The 15662-nt window shown below is 36.7% G+C and overlaps 2 protein-coding genes across 2 annotated transcripts; both read left to right on the top strand.

Moving 5' to 3' along the window:
- The first annotated feature begins 2069 nt into the window (after window positions 1–2069).
- On the top strand, window positions 2070–2591 carry LOC112012650 (uncharacterized). The gene has a single exon (XM_024045028.1). The coding sequence runs from the start codon at window positions 2070–2072 to the stop codon at window positions 2589–2591; it is 522 nt and encodes a 173-aa protein (XP_023900796.1).
- A 2105-nt stretch (window positions 2592–4696) lies between these two features.
- LOC136061748 (uncharacterized) lies at window positions 4697–15194 on the top strand. The gene is made up of 5 exons (XM_065759956.1): window positions 4697–4918; window positions 5003–5364; window positions 14025–14196; window positions 14350–14529; window positions 14634–15194. Exons 1-5 carry the CDS (start codon window positions 4697–4699, stop codon window positions 15192–15194), a joined length of 1497 nt encoding a protein of 498 aa, XP_065616028.1.
- Window positions 15195–15662: the final 468 nt, after the last annotated feature.

Raw genomic sequence — 15662 nt, forward strand, 5'->3', positions numbered from 1 at the left:
TCAAGGACTTAGGCAGGTTGCATTATTTCTTGGGGCTTCAAATAGACTATACACCTAGTGGTCTCTTTGTTCATCAGACTAAGTATACTTTGAATTTGCTGAATAAGTTTTCCATGTCTGGCTGCAAGCCTTGCAAGACTCCCTGCTCTCCTAATGCTCATCTCCTAGCCAATGATAGTCCTTTGTTGCAAGATCCTACCATTTATAATAGCATGGTGGGTGCTTTACAGTATCTGACTTTCACTAGACCTGACATATCCTTTGCAGTCCAACAGGCTTGTCAATTCATGAGTAGTGCTACTTCTAATCATCTTCAGGCAGCCAAGAGAATTTTGAGGTATTTACAAGGTTCAATTCATCAAGGTTTGGCCTTTACACCTGGTCCATTGGCCCTTTCTGCCTACAGTGATGCAGACTGGGCCAGTGATCCTATGGATAGGAAGTCCATCTCTGGTATTTTAGTGTTTCTTGGTAATTCTCCAATCACCTGGTCTGCCAAGAAGCAATCTACCGTCTCTCGTTCTTCCACTGAGGCAGAGTATAGAGCTCTAGCTTCCTGTGCTGCTGAGGTCTGTTGGATTAGAATGCTTCTCAAGGATTTTAGTGTTTTTCTGTCTGATCCTCCTGTCTTGTGGTGTGATAACGTATCAACCCTTGCTATTGCTTATAATCCTGTTTTTCACGCTCGTACAAAGCATATAGAAGTGGACTTCCATTTTGTTCGTGAGAGAGTTTTGAGGCATGATCTTCTGGTTAAGTTTGTTGCCTCTCAAGATCAATTGGCTGATATTCTGACTAAGGGTCTGGCTTCTCCTCGTTTTCAGTGGCTGACTTCCAAACTCATGTGGCAATTCCCCATGAGCTTGAGGGGGGATGAAGAGTATAAGATAGCAGAGGATGAAGTTATCTCTGGTGATGAAGACAAAGAACCTTCAGATGCTCTCAGACTTGCAAAAGGCAAGATGAAAACAGTGTCGTAGTAAGAAGAAGCCAACGCACCGTATCACTAAAACTCAAAACATTGTCGTTTGGTTAAGTCAGATATTTTAGGATTAAATGTAGTGATAATAATGTGTTAGAGGTGGTTAATCTGTTATAACAACCTCCATGATTTACGCTTCCTCTCTTTCTCTCTCTAATTGTGTATATATGCTTACCACAGCTCAGTGATGTATTGTGGGGATTACATTATAGAAATAAAGAATTCTAGAACTCTCTTTTGCCTTTTGTTTTCTCTCAATCTATTTCTCTCTGCTTTCTTTGTTTCTTTGTTCAACGGACAAGCTTCCCTTCGATGGTGCGATCCATATAGACACAATTGGCTATGCTGCTAGATTGTGGTTGCTGTGCAATTCAGACAAAGCCGTTATCTCCCCGCTAGCCAACACAAAACAGGAAATTCATGTCACAGTTAAGGTTAGACCCTCTGACTTTGAATCGCTTATTTCAGCTCTGTATGCTAGTCCCAAATTTAATGAAAGATGTGTGTTGTGGAATAATCTTTTGCATGTGGCTAACCTCCATAATAAACCTTGGATTATTACGGGAGATTTTAACAAGGTGCTTGCAGATGAAGATAAGTTTAGGGGGAGAAGGGTGGATATGAACAAGTCTCTAATTTTAAAGGAGTGTCTTGACGCCTGCAATATGGTAGACCTAGGATTTTTAGGCCCTAGGTTCACATGGTCGAATCTAAGAGAGGTTAATACCCTTATACATGAGAGATTGGACAGATTCTTTGTGAATCCAATATGGTGTATCATGTACCCCAATGCTAGAGTTACCCATCTCAACAAAGTGCACTCAGATCACTGCCCCATTCTTCTTGACTGTGAGCCAACTACTAATGTCCGATTGCCAAGGCCTTTTAAATTCCAAAGCTTCTGGCTCTCAGACCTGACCTTGCCAAAGGTGGTTTCAGATTCTTGGTCCCAATCTGGTACTTTGGCCAAAGCAATGGAAAAATTCGCAACTAAGCAACAGACTAGAATTGTACTCACTTTGGCAACATTTTCATGAAGAAGAGAAGATTGATGGCTAGGCTGAATGGCATCCAAAAAAAAAAAAAAATGGCCATCCGGCCTTCCTCTGCCTTGGTTGACCTTGAGAGACAGGTGCAAAGGGAATACAGTGAAGTGCTAAACCAGGAGCAAGAGTTATGGGCTGTGAAATCAAGGCTTAATTGGATGATGTTCGATGATAGAAACATGTATTTTTTTCATGTTTCTACCATTGTGAGAAGAAGGAGAAACTGGATCTCCTATATGAAGAACAATGTGGGCGAGTGGATTCAAGGAGAACCCCAAATTATGGAATTTACAAGGAAGGGATTTGGGGACCTCTATACCACCAACCACACTTCTACAAATCTCAAACCTTCTCCAAGCCTCCAGTCGCAAGCAGGCCTCACTGACAAGGAAAAAGATAGCCTTATGGGTACGGTGACTTCCAAAGAAATTAAGAGTGCTCTGTGGACAATCAAGGCCTTCAAAGCCCTGGGCCCAGACGATATACACGCGGAGTTTTTTCAAAGGTTCTGGCTCATCACTGGAGAGTCAGTCATAAATGAGGTCAAGAAAATTTTTGAGTAAAGGAAAGTCCCTGAATTTTTTAACCGAATAAATGTTACCCTCATCCCAAAAATTCAAGGCCCCGAAGTAATTGGGAATTACCACCCAATCAACCTTTGCAACACGGTATATAAGCTAATCCCAAAAATTATAGTTGCAAGGCTTAGACCGTTACTAGATAAAATTGTCTCTCCATCCAATCAGCTTTTGTACCAGGGAGGAAGTGTGACACCCCAACCTAATTACATAATTAATTTTATGAGTTTATATGCTTGTTATTATCTTATTTACTTTAAGTGCATAAAGCTTTGATATTGTGATATTATAGAAGATATATGCTCTTTTAATGTTGTAGAAATGAGTTTTATTAAGGTAAGGATATATGTGCATAGTTTGTTTTATTATTTGGGCATTTCTAGATTATAGAACTATGGGAGGGTGAAAAGTATAAATGCTGAAGGTTGAAAAGGTGGGTTATAACCTCTTTTTTTTTTTTCCCCCTTAGTAAGACACGTGCCCCCACAAAGTCTTTTTCTCTTATCTTGTCTTGGCTGCACCAAAAAGTTCATCTCATGCTCTTCTTTCTTGGATTTTTTTTGAAAATAACTATGAAAGCCAAACTATTTTATTAGTTAGCCAAGGTTTGAAACTAATTTGGTATCTAACAAATCAAGTCCAGAGGACTCGATTTTGGGGTTATAAATCAAGTATATTGCACTTGGTTTTCCCATTGTGACAGAAACTGAGCTGGACAAACTGTCCATGTAGGCCTGCAAATAAAGTTCATTGGACTCGGTTTTTGTTCATAGAAATCAAGTCTACTGGACTCGGTTTTTGTTCATGGAAATCAAGTCTACTAGACTCGAGTTACTAGCCTCATTCCACTGCTTTTCACGCTCTGGTCACGTGGATAATAACTCAGTTGGAAATCGAGCCTACTAGTCTCAATTTTTATGAATGGTCCCCAGCCCTCCATGTGTAGCATGTGGGTCCTAGCTAGGACTTGTTTTGCTCCTTACCCGTCTCGCTCAGTCTCTTCAGCTCTCACACCTTCAGCTCTCAGTATTCTCTTCACTCACTCACAACTTTCCTAAGCTCTCACACAACACTCATCTCATAGGTAATGTTTTTACAATGTTGTGATTATTTGTTAGGTTTTTTTTAAGAAAAAATTAGAACATATTAGGAAAAAAAAAAAAAAATTTTTGTTAGTGTAAAAATATTGTGATTAATTTATTTGTTAGTATATTGTGATTATTTGCTAGTTTTTTTTTTAATTAATATTATGATTAATTAATGGGAATATTTAGTACTAAATATTGTGATTAATGTTATTACAACATATTGTGATTAAATTGTTTGCTAAGTGTTTTTTTTTTTAAATTAATATTTTGATTATTGGGAATATTTAGTGCCAAATATTGTGATTAATTATGTTATTACAACATATGGGAATATTTGTTTTTTTTTTTTTTTGTTAGTGTAAATATTGTGATTAATAATATGCTAAGTTTTTTTTTTAAACTAATATTGTGATCAATTATTGGGAATATTTAGTACTAAATATTGTGATCAATTGTTAGGAATATTTAGTACTTTTAGGTCTTTATCATGGGTATGAAATGGATTGTGAGTTTGATACATAAGATAATATTTGTAGTCTTTTTACCATAAATTATTTGAAGATATATTTGTTTAAGATTTGTAACAAAGATTTCAATGGATAACTGGTTGGTATAATATTTTTGTTCATCATAACTTATTTGAATGGATTTTGAAAGTCATGCCCCTAGAATGATTTGGAATTTTAAAAGAATATGAAATTGGTAGTGACTATTTTTGTATGTGACCTGAGGTGAGTATATGCAAATTCGGTTGAGGTTAGTATTGTTGGCATTTCATACGCAAAGTTTTGTGATTGATGTTGATTGAGAGTTATAAATTTGTCACTAACACAATTGCATTTGATGATCTATAGGTTGACAATGATCCATATAAATATATACTACGGTGGACCCCTTAGCAATGCCGACGACGGATTCCTATTTCAAGGTCCGGGTATCCAGTGCTACTATATAATGATATGCCGTAAGCTAAAGACCCTGAATGATTTGAAAATAAAAATTATGGAAGAGCTGCAAGTGAACCTTGCTTTTCATGACATACATATTACTTTTCGCTCTCCACATGAAGTCCTCAATCAGTGCGTTAATTACAAATATATGGTGATAACAGAAGACAAACATGTGAAGATCATGTTTAGCAAGATGCAGAAATGGGAACAAGTAGCAAATTTTGAGTTGTACGTCACTTTGGAGCCGCATGTGGAAGTCGGCGTAAAGGAAATTGTACAAACAACTACATCTCTACAGTTTGCAATCCTAGATGATTGATGCACCACATTGGGAGGCTATACACCCCCTTTTCAAAAGACACCAACAACAATTGAGAGCGAACCTAGCAATAGATACAAAGATCAATTTTGTACACATCAAGGTGAATCCTCTACACTTCTAGTAGTTGAAGATGAAGATGAAGATTGTTTTGGGGAAGATTTTGGAGATAGAGATGAGTACGAAGAGAGGATTGAGCAAAGCGACTTTGACAGGGGTGTTGATGACCATGAAATTACTCCCAATCCTCATGTTGATGATACGGCTGAATGTGATGAAGATGATGCGGACGCTACTGTTAGAGTTCAGCATGTTACAAATACGACCCCCATTTATGAATCTCCTGCTGCATCATTTTATGCAAATACTTTGGAAAATATGGATGATCCTGAAGTTGTTCAGTAAGCATTTTCTTCTTCTTGGTGATGAGATGCAATATGCCCTTGGATCTCGTCGTTTTTGGAACTCGTCATTACGACCACGGCATTTCAGTGCCCTCAGATCCTGCACATGATAGAACCATGGTGATGAGATGCAATATGCCATAACCTTTGTATATATGGTTGTAGCTATTGATCTCAAAAAACAAAAATAAAGCGGTTATCAAGGGAAATTAAAATATCATCCCAAAAAGAAAAAGAAAAAAAAAACAACAGCCGCAAGAGAAAAATAAAAGGATGCAATGCACTTGATACCTTTGTTTTTAGCCGTTTATCCTGCTACTTATATCGTGCATGCTAGTGTAAACATTGTCATAATAGCAATCCAACCCATTACCCACCATGTTTACAACGAATACATACATCAAAAGTTGATTCTCTCTGGCTCTCACAATTCAATTTGGTTATCTTCGTCCAATGCTAAAAGACTGAAACAGTCAAACCTCTCTAAATCTTATCAATGGTAATGTCTTTAATTATCTAAGTGTAACCTTTATGTAAGGGTGTGCAACAGTCAACCAATCTAACTCAACCTAACTAATGGGCATAACTATGCATTCAAAGCTAGTAATACCATTGACAAACTTATAATTTTAGAAATGGAAAAAAAAAATCAACATAATGTAAAAGGATAAGAAGAGAATATAGAAATTCAGCAAGTGGTCGGTTTTAATTTTACCTCACCTTCCCAAACAACGCATGATCAATGTTCTTTTAGAAACCCTAACACTGAACCCTCCATGGGACTAGGACCGAACTCATAAGGGATCTCAGCAGCAACGGCAGTCATACTGCACGAAGTTTAAGGAGTCAAGAGTAATAAAAACACATGTTGAAGATAAATTGGCAAGGATCTCAATATATAGCCTAATTTCTTGCACAAACGATAAGTATGACAATCAACCACAGCGAATAAAGATACATATAAAAAACTCAATATGCTACCAAAAACTCAGTATGAGCTAAATTAATTAAGCCTTATACATTTCTCCATTTTCATTCAAATGTGTTACGAGGAGTTAAAGCAATGCTCTGACAAATCAAGTACGTTGCTTATTAAGCTTGCAGAAGCATTCTGTTGAGGTTCAAAAAATTGCGCACAGTCTAAGGCCTAAAGAAATAAGCATGTTGGGCCAATTTCATGAAAATGAAGTTAGAGAAAATAAAGGGTTGGGATCCAACAATCCATGAAAGAAACAGAATTTAAAATACATAAAGCAAAAGAAAGGCCCAACTGACTGGGATCAACAGACCAAAAGGAGTCCAATAAGAAAAGCTAGGCCGGGATCCCAGAAAGTCACCAAAGTCTGGGGATCTCTGGAACGAACAACACAATATAAGAAAAAATTGAAGCAGGAAAAAAGACGAGGAGCATGCGGGTCTCATGTGCCCAGGCAGACAGTGGAATCAGGAAGGTACAAAAGCAGAAAATGCATGAGCTGTGTCCCAAGGTCCCCAAAATCCTTTTTCATTTTCTTTACAATATTCTTGACACCCCACATGCTGTTGGGATGTCATAAATAATAGTAGTTTGTGGTAACATTGTCATTAAATAAGCTGCTTTTTCATATGAGTAAATATTTGAATCAAGATGGAGTGGTCCTTGAAATCAGAGTATGACCACCATAAAAAAATAATAATAATAATAATAACAAAAATAGCCTATTGGTTGTACATAACTTTGTACAAATTCTTTTGTGTGCAAATGATGAAAATAGTACAAGCATACCATTCAAACTGAGCATAATGTATTAATAAAATAAAAAAGATGACAACTTTTAATTTTATTGATAACTGATAAGTTACACAAATTCAGTGGGTCTTACTCTTAACCTTAACCTCCTTCATGATCTCACAAGGGGAAGAGGTGTCATTTAGGCTAGAGTTCATTGGGCCAAAAGAAAATATGACACCTACTTTAGTGTTGGAAAAAATAAATTACGTTTTGAGAATAGCTGAAAGTATACAATAAAGAAAAAAAAAATGTTGCAAGTGCCACTTTTTCTTGGTGAGGACCATTTAGATTTAGAGGAACAAAGGAAGCTATGGAAAGAGTTGAAATGGAGTAGAGCTTATTATCAAAACATTACAGTTTTTTGGTTTTCATAACAATCTATACAGGAAATTTCAATTATGATTTTAATATAGATGATCATAACAACAACAATAATAGGAAGACTATTACCATATGCAAACATATAGTTCTGTTCACTGTTTGTGTGACAAAATCTATCAAGTACAATGCATGCCAATAAAAAATCATCCATTACCAATAAACAAAAAATGCAAGCAAGGTAGGATCCTGGGCCAAATAAATGCAAGCAAGGTAGGATCCTAGGTGAGAATGACTTTTTCTTCTCACCTTAGTGGCCCAAGGACCCTGGGCCAAATAAATATTTTTCGATGGATTAGGCTCGGTTCACCGCAGCTAAAAGGGCTGTTTAAGAACCGGGTGATGCACAAAACAAACTTCCTACAATACAAATAACTAACAAGCAAAAATATTTGTATTGAATGACTTTTTAACAGCAAAGGAATGCACGGCAAAATGAAATACAATGTAAGAAAAGGTTAGGGATCCTCGAAGTAGTGAGGTGCATTTTATTAATTTTTTTAGTTGTGATTACAGTGCTCACTAAGACGTGATGCAAGGTTCAACTAAGTTCAAAAATTACAGACTTTGATAGCTATTTAAACTTCCAAGACTTGCAAAGTTTGAATTTGTTGAATCTGAGCATGAGCTATAGTGGCTGTCTTTGGGATACCGGGAGCGGCTCCTCTGTTTTCTTTCAATTTTACAGAGCTCTTTTTTATAGTTCTATGAGACTCCAAAAAAAATGGTCGTGAATGCCTGAATGATCTAATCAAAGATGAATCTCTCTCTTTGAATCTGAATCCCTCTTCAGCATGGACCCCCTCCTCCTTTTATAGCACAGGTCGGGCTCCGGGGTACTAGTGATTTCTCGCTTTTGCCCCTTAGAGTTCGTGCCGTGCCAGGTTGCTCAGGGTTATGTCATTTCCCTTTTCTCTCATAGTTTCTTGCTTTTGGTGTGACCAAACGAAAGTCCCTTAGCTAGTTTTCTATTTCCAAACTTCTCTGTTGGCTGGTCTTCAGCTATTTGGTTTTTTCTTCTCAGCACCTCAGCTTTTTCAGTTGTACTCTTCCTTGTCACTTTCTCCAAATGGTCGGAATTACGACTCTTGCATTTTGCTTCGTACCTCCTGGCTCCACTGCATGTCTGGAGCATGAGATCCGCATGCTCTTTATCCTTATCCCTCTTTGAATTTGCTTCAGTCTTGCTTTGCGCGTCCAGGGATCCCTGGACTCTGGGGACTTCTGGGATCCCGACCCACCCCTTCTTACTGGGTTTTCTTTGGTTTGCCGGTTCTGCCTGTTTGGGCCTTTTTTGTTCTTTCGTGGGTCTCTGGATCCCAACCCTCTGGGCCTTTTGCCCTTTTCTTCTTTCTTTTCTCTTGTGTGAGCCCAGTCTTCCCCTTTTTTCTTTTTTTTTTCTTTTTTCTCTTAGCTCTTGACATTTATTTATTATTTTTTTTTGTGAAATGAGCCCACCTTGTTTTTTCTTTGGGCCTTAGTTTGTGCCCAATTTTGAACCTCAACAAGCTTATTATCAAAACATTACAGTTTTTTGGTTTTCATAACAATCTATACAGGAAATTTCAATTATGATTTTAATATAGATGATCATAACAACAACAATAATAGGAAGACTATCACCATATGCAAACATATACTTCTGTTCACTATTTATGTGACAAAATCTATCAAGTACAATGCATGCCAATAGAAAATCATCCATTACCAATAAGCAAAAAATGTATTGATTATGAAAATATTATTTAAGATGAAGATTTCAGATTTAGTACGTCATTTTGGACACCCTTTAATGGTTGAAACTTTTTAAAAACTAATCAATATATTTCTTCACTAACAAGCCAAGTTAACTTTCTAAATTTGGTAGTATTTCATAATCATCCTCCTCTTTTCTTACAAAAGTAGTGTGTAGAACCCTAAAATATTGTCCATATCAATTGTTACTAAAGAATAACCCAATAAATTGGATTACTTAAAGGTAATTACAATTATTCTATTTGAAATCTCATTCCATTTCTTGGCAGTCATATTATACAAGATTCTAAGCCACCTAAAAAGTATAGCTTTTAGAGAGAGAGTATATTGATATATGAATCAAGGAAGACGATTTTGTACCGTACCGGCCAGTACCACCAGTATTTTCCATTCCAATAGATCAGCCGGTGCAGAAACGTAGTGATTTCGTTCCGGATTAAATACCAGTCATACCGGGATCGTTTCGGCCGTACCGGCGTAAATATCAGATTCCAGGCGGTTAATGGATACCGGCCAGTACTGAACTTGACCCAAAAACGCCATCTGATCTACTGATTTTCTCCTCCTCACGCCGGATGGGGTCTCTCTAGCTTTTTGCCCTTTACGCCATTGATTTTTTTAGCCTAACACTAGGACAATATTGCTGACTGGAGGTGAATGGTGGCACCATTGATTCGTTGCCATTGTGAAATGGGGCTTAAAGCTTAGAGTAATAGATAGAGAAAGAGAGGCTGAAACTAAAAGCTTGAACTTGAACACAAAGAAAGAGAGTGTGTGTTTTGAGATCTGAAAATGTGAAGTGGGAAGTCAACTTTGGAAGCCGTGATGACAAGTTGGCTTTTTCTTTTTCCCTCAGTTTTTGTGAGTTCCAACGGTAGAATAGGTAGCTTTTTAAATTTTTATTTTTTGGGTTTATCATTACTCTAATATTATAATATTTTTGTACTATCAAATTCCACCCATTGAATAGTTTTTCTAATAGTTACTACCTTTTATGAATAATTTTGTATTATTTGTTTTCTATGCAATGAAGAATTAAGTTTTTTGTTTTTTATATTATGTTTTTTTTTTTTTAATGTAATGAATAATTGAAATAATGTTTTATAGTAAATAGAGATTTTTGAGGTAATTTTTTATGGTAAATAGAGATTTTGTGTGTGTGTGTGTGTGTGTGTGTGTGTGTGTGTGTGTGTGTGTGTATTAAATATATAAAATAGCGGTAAACTCGAAACAGTACACCGGTATTGATCGGTATGTGAAATATATCGTACCGCTGGCCAAACCGGTACAACCACCGGTTCAGTATTGACTACCTTGATATGAATGCCCACCAACTTCCATTGCAGCATGATACTGATACTCCCCTCATCACATTCACACCTCCACTATAGGCTCATCACAATCAAAATGGTTTTGTTATGAATGCCTATCTACAATCACTGGGGACCACTTTCATTGGGTGGGTTTTTTCCATTTCTAATGAAGCGTAATTAACACTACAAAATTTCAAGCCAAAAAAAAAGCATATAGTGTAACAAGAACACATATATGATGTATCTAAAGCAAACCAAGAAAAAAGAAATAAATCTGGAGCATTAATAAATAAATAAATTATTATGATCTAATCAAAGCAAGCAGATTGGGAAGGGGTACCTACCATCAGATTGAGGTTGAGCAGTGGCGCGAGGTTTGAAGAGTGAGAGTGAGAGTTTGAAGAGTGATGAGCTTGAGCAGTTGATGCAAGGTTTGAAGAGTGAGAGTGAGGGTTTGAAAAGTGAGAGACTGTGAGGACTCGATGTGTTTGGGTTTGAGTGTATTTGAGTGATCTGTTCAGCATGTTTGAGTTTGAGTGATGTTTTAAGTGGTGTTGGTTGAACGAAAATCAAGTCCTTTGGGCTCGAGTTCTGTGAACGAAAATCGAGTACTTTGGGCTCGATTTCCATGAACGAAAACCGAGTCCATTAGACTCGATTTTCAGGCCTACGTGGACCCTTTGTCCACCTTAACTACTGGCGCAATAAGAAAACCAAGTGCAATACTCGATTTATAACCCCAAAATCAAGTCCTTTGAACTCGATTTGTTAGATACCAAAATAGTTTCAAACCTTGGCTAACTAATAATATAGTTCGGCTTTTATAGTTATTTTCAAAAAAAATATCCTTCTTTCTCTATTCCTTTTTCTTTGTTCTTATTTCTTTCTTATTCCTTGTTCTTACACGGCAACACCATCTCACCAATAGCCCTCCCTCTCTCACCGAAATCATATATCTCTCTCTAAGAAGAAATTAAACTCTTACTAAAATTTTAGCTTCAGTTGTGAGTAAGTATATATGTTTATTTTCTATTATGGGTATTTTAATGGTGTAATGGTTGTTTTAGTTTCACTTCTTTGTTCTCTAATCTGATTGTTAGAAATTGAATTTTGTGGTTTTCTGTTAGCTATTTGAAAGATTGAAGATATCATGGTCTTTTAGATGCCTATTCATGTATTCTAACATGTATATTATAGATATAAAAATACCCACATGAAGTGAAGGCCAATTGCTATTAATTGATGATTTTGTAAAAAAATATGTTAAAGTTGTCACTGTGACAGATTTGATGTTTATAACAAGAAAAATCTGTATTAAATCATATTTTTTGAATTAGGTTTCTAGGAGTAGTTTTTATGAAGTCTAAGACACACATGGTTGTAATGGCAGTGGTCTCATAGCATTTGGATTGATATATAAATAATAGTTTAATTTCTAAGTTGCATGAAATTCTGTCAGGACAGTTTTGAGTATGTTGTCTTGTATGATTTTTAATAAATCATGGTTTTATTCTTTGACTCTAAAATTTATATGGTATATACTAGACATCGAGAGAAGTGGTTCTGTAAAATTGTATGACGTTTGGATGTGTATAGATAGCCCAATTGTATTTTACAAATGAGGCGCATGCTGCTGAAATGAACAGTGAACAGCGTATGATACACCTAACTTTGTGGATTTAATTCTCAAGTTAGGGTGAATATTTTGAGGTATAATTTTATATGCTTATCCTTTGGTATGTTTGGATCATAGATAAATTTTATGCCTTGGTTTCTCTATGGTTTTGGTACATAATGTGTTTGATGAATGTATCATGTGCTTTGGGGAACCTTGTGTGATTGGAAAGTAAGGATTTTCTTGAGTTTGAGAGTTAGGTTGTGAATGATGTATAAGTTTATATATTAGGAAGAGTTGTTAGTAATAAGTTTTGGTCTTTCATCTAGGTGACGAGAACGAGAACATGTACACTTGTGCTCCTCTTATACAAATCTCTCGCATCTTCTGTTTTCAGGTAAGAGATGTATGGCATGTGTGTTTGATAAGTATAAAGACTATTTCGAAAATTATTATGCTTCAAAACCTTTTAACTAGAGATATTACAAATAAGCATGATTTAAGTAAAGATTCATATTCGTGACTTATTGAATCCTATATATATGATAATTTTTAGCATATTGATACTATTACTCATATCACGAACGTAATATTTAAAGAATGAAATGGATATGCTACTGTTATGAAAAATTTATGTAAAAGTATAGTATCTGAAAAACATAGCTTTCAGTTATTCCATTGTTATGATATGAACTCAACCAGTAGGGGTTATAGTACTAGTATTTCCATGGAGATTTTGATTGGCCATTAAAAGTGAGACTGACTCTGCTATACCCGCTCTTATTGGTAACGACCAACTTGTAGAAAATGTCAACCCACTCACATGGTTGATGATATGATTACACCGAAAGGAGTGATACTTTCTTATATGATCCTGGGATTATCTAGCATTGTGGGGAATGCTAGATGCCTAGCACTCTATGCTGGAAGCCCCCCAAAGTTGTGACAGACTTACAATTGGATTAACTAATATGTATCGTAAATGAGCTATTAAGCTATTTGGAAATTATAAGAAAAGTACGATAAGAAAAGCATGTTGAATGTGTTATAAGTCTGATAAAAAGTTTATGATAATGTAATTTATAGTCCATTTAAAGATAAGGTTATTGACTTATTTTTAAGTTCCTTATTATGTCCTTTTATTATTAAATGAAAGGAAAATGAAGTATTTTCATCAGAAAGTTCATAAGTATATTAAGAATAGTATGAAGACTATTTATCAACGCTAACATATCCATAAAATATTTGATTTACATGCATTCTTATTAAAAGCCCATGGAGCTTAAAACCTTATTGAGCTTCGCAGCTCATCCTATTATATTTCAATGCACAGGTTCTTCCTAAAAGCAACGAGAGTATTAGAGGTGGTAAGGATTTTGTGATTCTCGTTTGTTAGAATGTATAATTTTTTTTTTTTTAAGTAGTTTAGCTTTTTTGTTGTATAGGAGGAATCAAGATGTAGTTGATCCTTTGAGCACAGATGTAATTCAGAACCTTAGTTTGTTTTGAACCCCAGTTGTATGTCTTTGGGGTTGGGTTTGTAAATAAGAGTTTTTGCTAAACGTTTAGCTATGTAATATTTACACGAATACCTTAAGTTTCAGCCAAGTGGTAATCTTGCATAGTTTAAATGAAATGAAGTTTCAAGGTTTTCATCATTTTTTGTATATTGTGGCTTTTATGCAAGAAAATAAGAAGAAATTCAAGAAACAATTCTTGATAAGCACCTTCAGTTTAGGTTGGTTCGTGTTAGTATTGAGGTAAATTTGATATTAACATACCGGTCATGCTCTAAATTTTGAAGTACAAGTTTGGGTTGTGACAGGAAGGGTGTCGACAACGCGATTATTATGCAAGAAACCATCCACACTATCAGCAAGAAGAGGGGGAAGGTAGGGTATATGGCTATCAAAGTTGATTTAGAGAAGGCCTACGATAAACTTGAATGGGGTTTCATCCATGATACTTTACTTAAGGTCAACTTGCATGAGGATCTGGTTAAACTCATCATGAGCTGCATTTCTACCACCTCCACTTCAATTCTCTTCAATGGTAGGAATCTCGAACCCTTTTACCCCTTTAGGAGTATCCGGCAAGGGGACCTGCTTTCTCCATATATTTTCATTTTATGAGTGGAGGCGTTGGGTCAGATGGTTGAAGAAAAATGCAGGGAGACGGTGTGGAAACCGATAAAAACTTCAAGAAATGGGATTGCTTTCTCGCATTTGTTCTTCGCGGACGACCTCGTGTTTTTTGCAAAGGCAGATGCAACAAATTGCTCCACAATTAGGGATGTGTTGAATGAGTTTTGCAGTAAGTCAGGACAAATGGTTAGTGAGACTAGATCGAGAGTTTTTTTCTCCCCCAACGTGGATAGAGACACTTGGAAGTCCCTTTTCGACATCTTGGGCTTCCAATCTACCTCGAATCTCAGCAAATACCTGGGGTTCCCATCAAGCACAAAGGTCGTAATAGTCATGACTTCAACTTTGTGTTGGACAGAGTCAAGAACAAAGTCGCCGGGTGGAAAGCAAATCTCTTATCCTTTGCAGGTAGAACAGTTTTGGTCCAAACTTCCTCAACTAGTATTCCGGTGCATGTGATGCAATGTAATGACCTCCCGGCTAAGCTGTTAGAGAATATTGACCGAGTCAATAGAAATTTCCTATGGGGCTTTTTAGAAACTGAGAAGAAAGTCCATTGGGTGGGTTGGAATAAGATTACAAAGGCGAAGGAAGAGGGAGGGCTTAGTATTCACTCAGCTAAAGGTAGGAACCTGTCCCTATTAGCTAAGCTTAACTGGCGCTTCCACACCGAGGAGGCTTTATGGGCAAATGTGCTAAAAAGTAAATATTGCACAAGAAGAAGACTGACTGCCAGAAATCCAAACAAGCTGCCTAAGTCCAATGTGTGGGCCGCCATAAGTAAAGGAGAGAAGATTTTTGAGAAGGGAACCAAATGGATTTTGGGACGAGAAAGTAATCTGAGCTTCTAGAATGACAACTGGGCTGCTAAGGGCCTCATAAGGAGCTTGATCGAAGGCCCGCTCATTCGGGAGGAGGAAAATCTTAAAGTGAAGGATGTCATTTCTGGTGATGGATGGAATTGGTCGAGGGTCTTGATGGAGATTCCATATAGGATTGTTCAAAAGATTAAAGCTACCCCCTTCTCCCTCGCTGCCAAAGGAGAAGATAGACTAGCTTGAAAGGCGTCAAACCATGGTGATTTTAAGCTAAAGAGTGCGTACCAGATAGCCACAAATGGGGATGTGATTTGTACACCGTTCCCTGGGCAATGGGTTTGGAAGGTTAACACTCTGCTCAGAATTCAATCTTTCGTTTGGAGATGTTACCATAATGGTATTGGAACCAAAACTCGGCGAACATCCAAGAGTGGCTATCCTCAAATGGCCGCATCTCAGATAAAGGAGATGGGAGTAACACGCCCACCCCCCCCCCCCCCC

This window comes from Quercus suber, unplaced genomic scaffold (genome assembly GCF_002906115.3).
Source record: "Quercus suber isolate HL8 unplaced genomic scaffold, Cork oak 2.0 scaffold_348, whole genome shotgun sequence".
Taxonomy (NCBI): domain Eukaryota; kingdom Viridiplantae; phylum Streptophyta; class Magnoliopsida; order Fagales; family Fagaceae; genus Quercus; species Quercus suber.

Excerpts from the sequence above, each read along its gene's own strand:
- LOC112012650 (XM_024045028.1), top strand. The coding sequence starts at position 2,070 with ATGGCCATCCGGCCTTCCTCTGCCTTGGTTGACCTTGAGAGACAGGTG.
- LOC136061748 (XM_065759956.1), top strand. The coding sequence starts at position 4,697 with ATGGAAGAGCTGCAAGTGAACCTTGCTTTTCATGACATACATATTACT. Across the intron at positions 4,919-5,002 it reads AAGTCGGCGTAAAGGAAATT|ACACCAACAACAATTGAGAG; the intron begins GTACAAACAACT and ends CCTTTTCAAAAG. Across the intron at positions 5,365-14,024 it reads GATGATCCTGAAGTTGTTCA|GAAGGGTGTCGACAACGCGA; the intron begins GTAAGCATTTTC and ends GGGTTGTGACAG.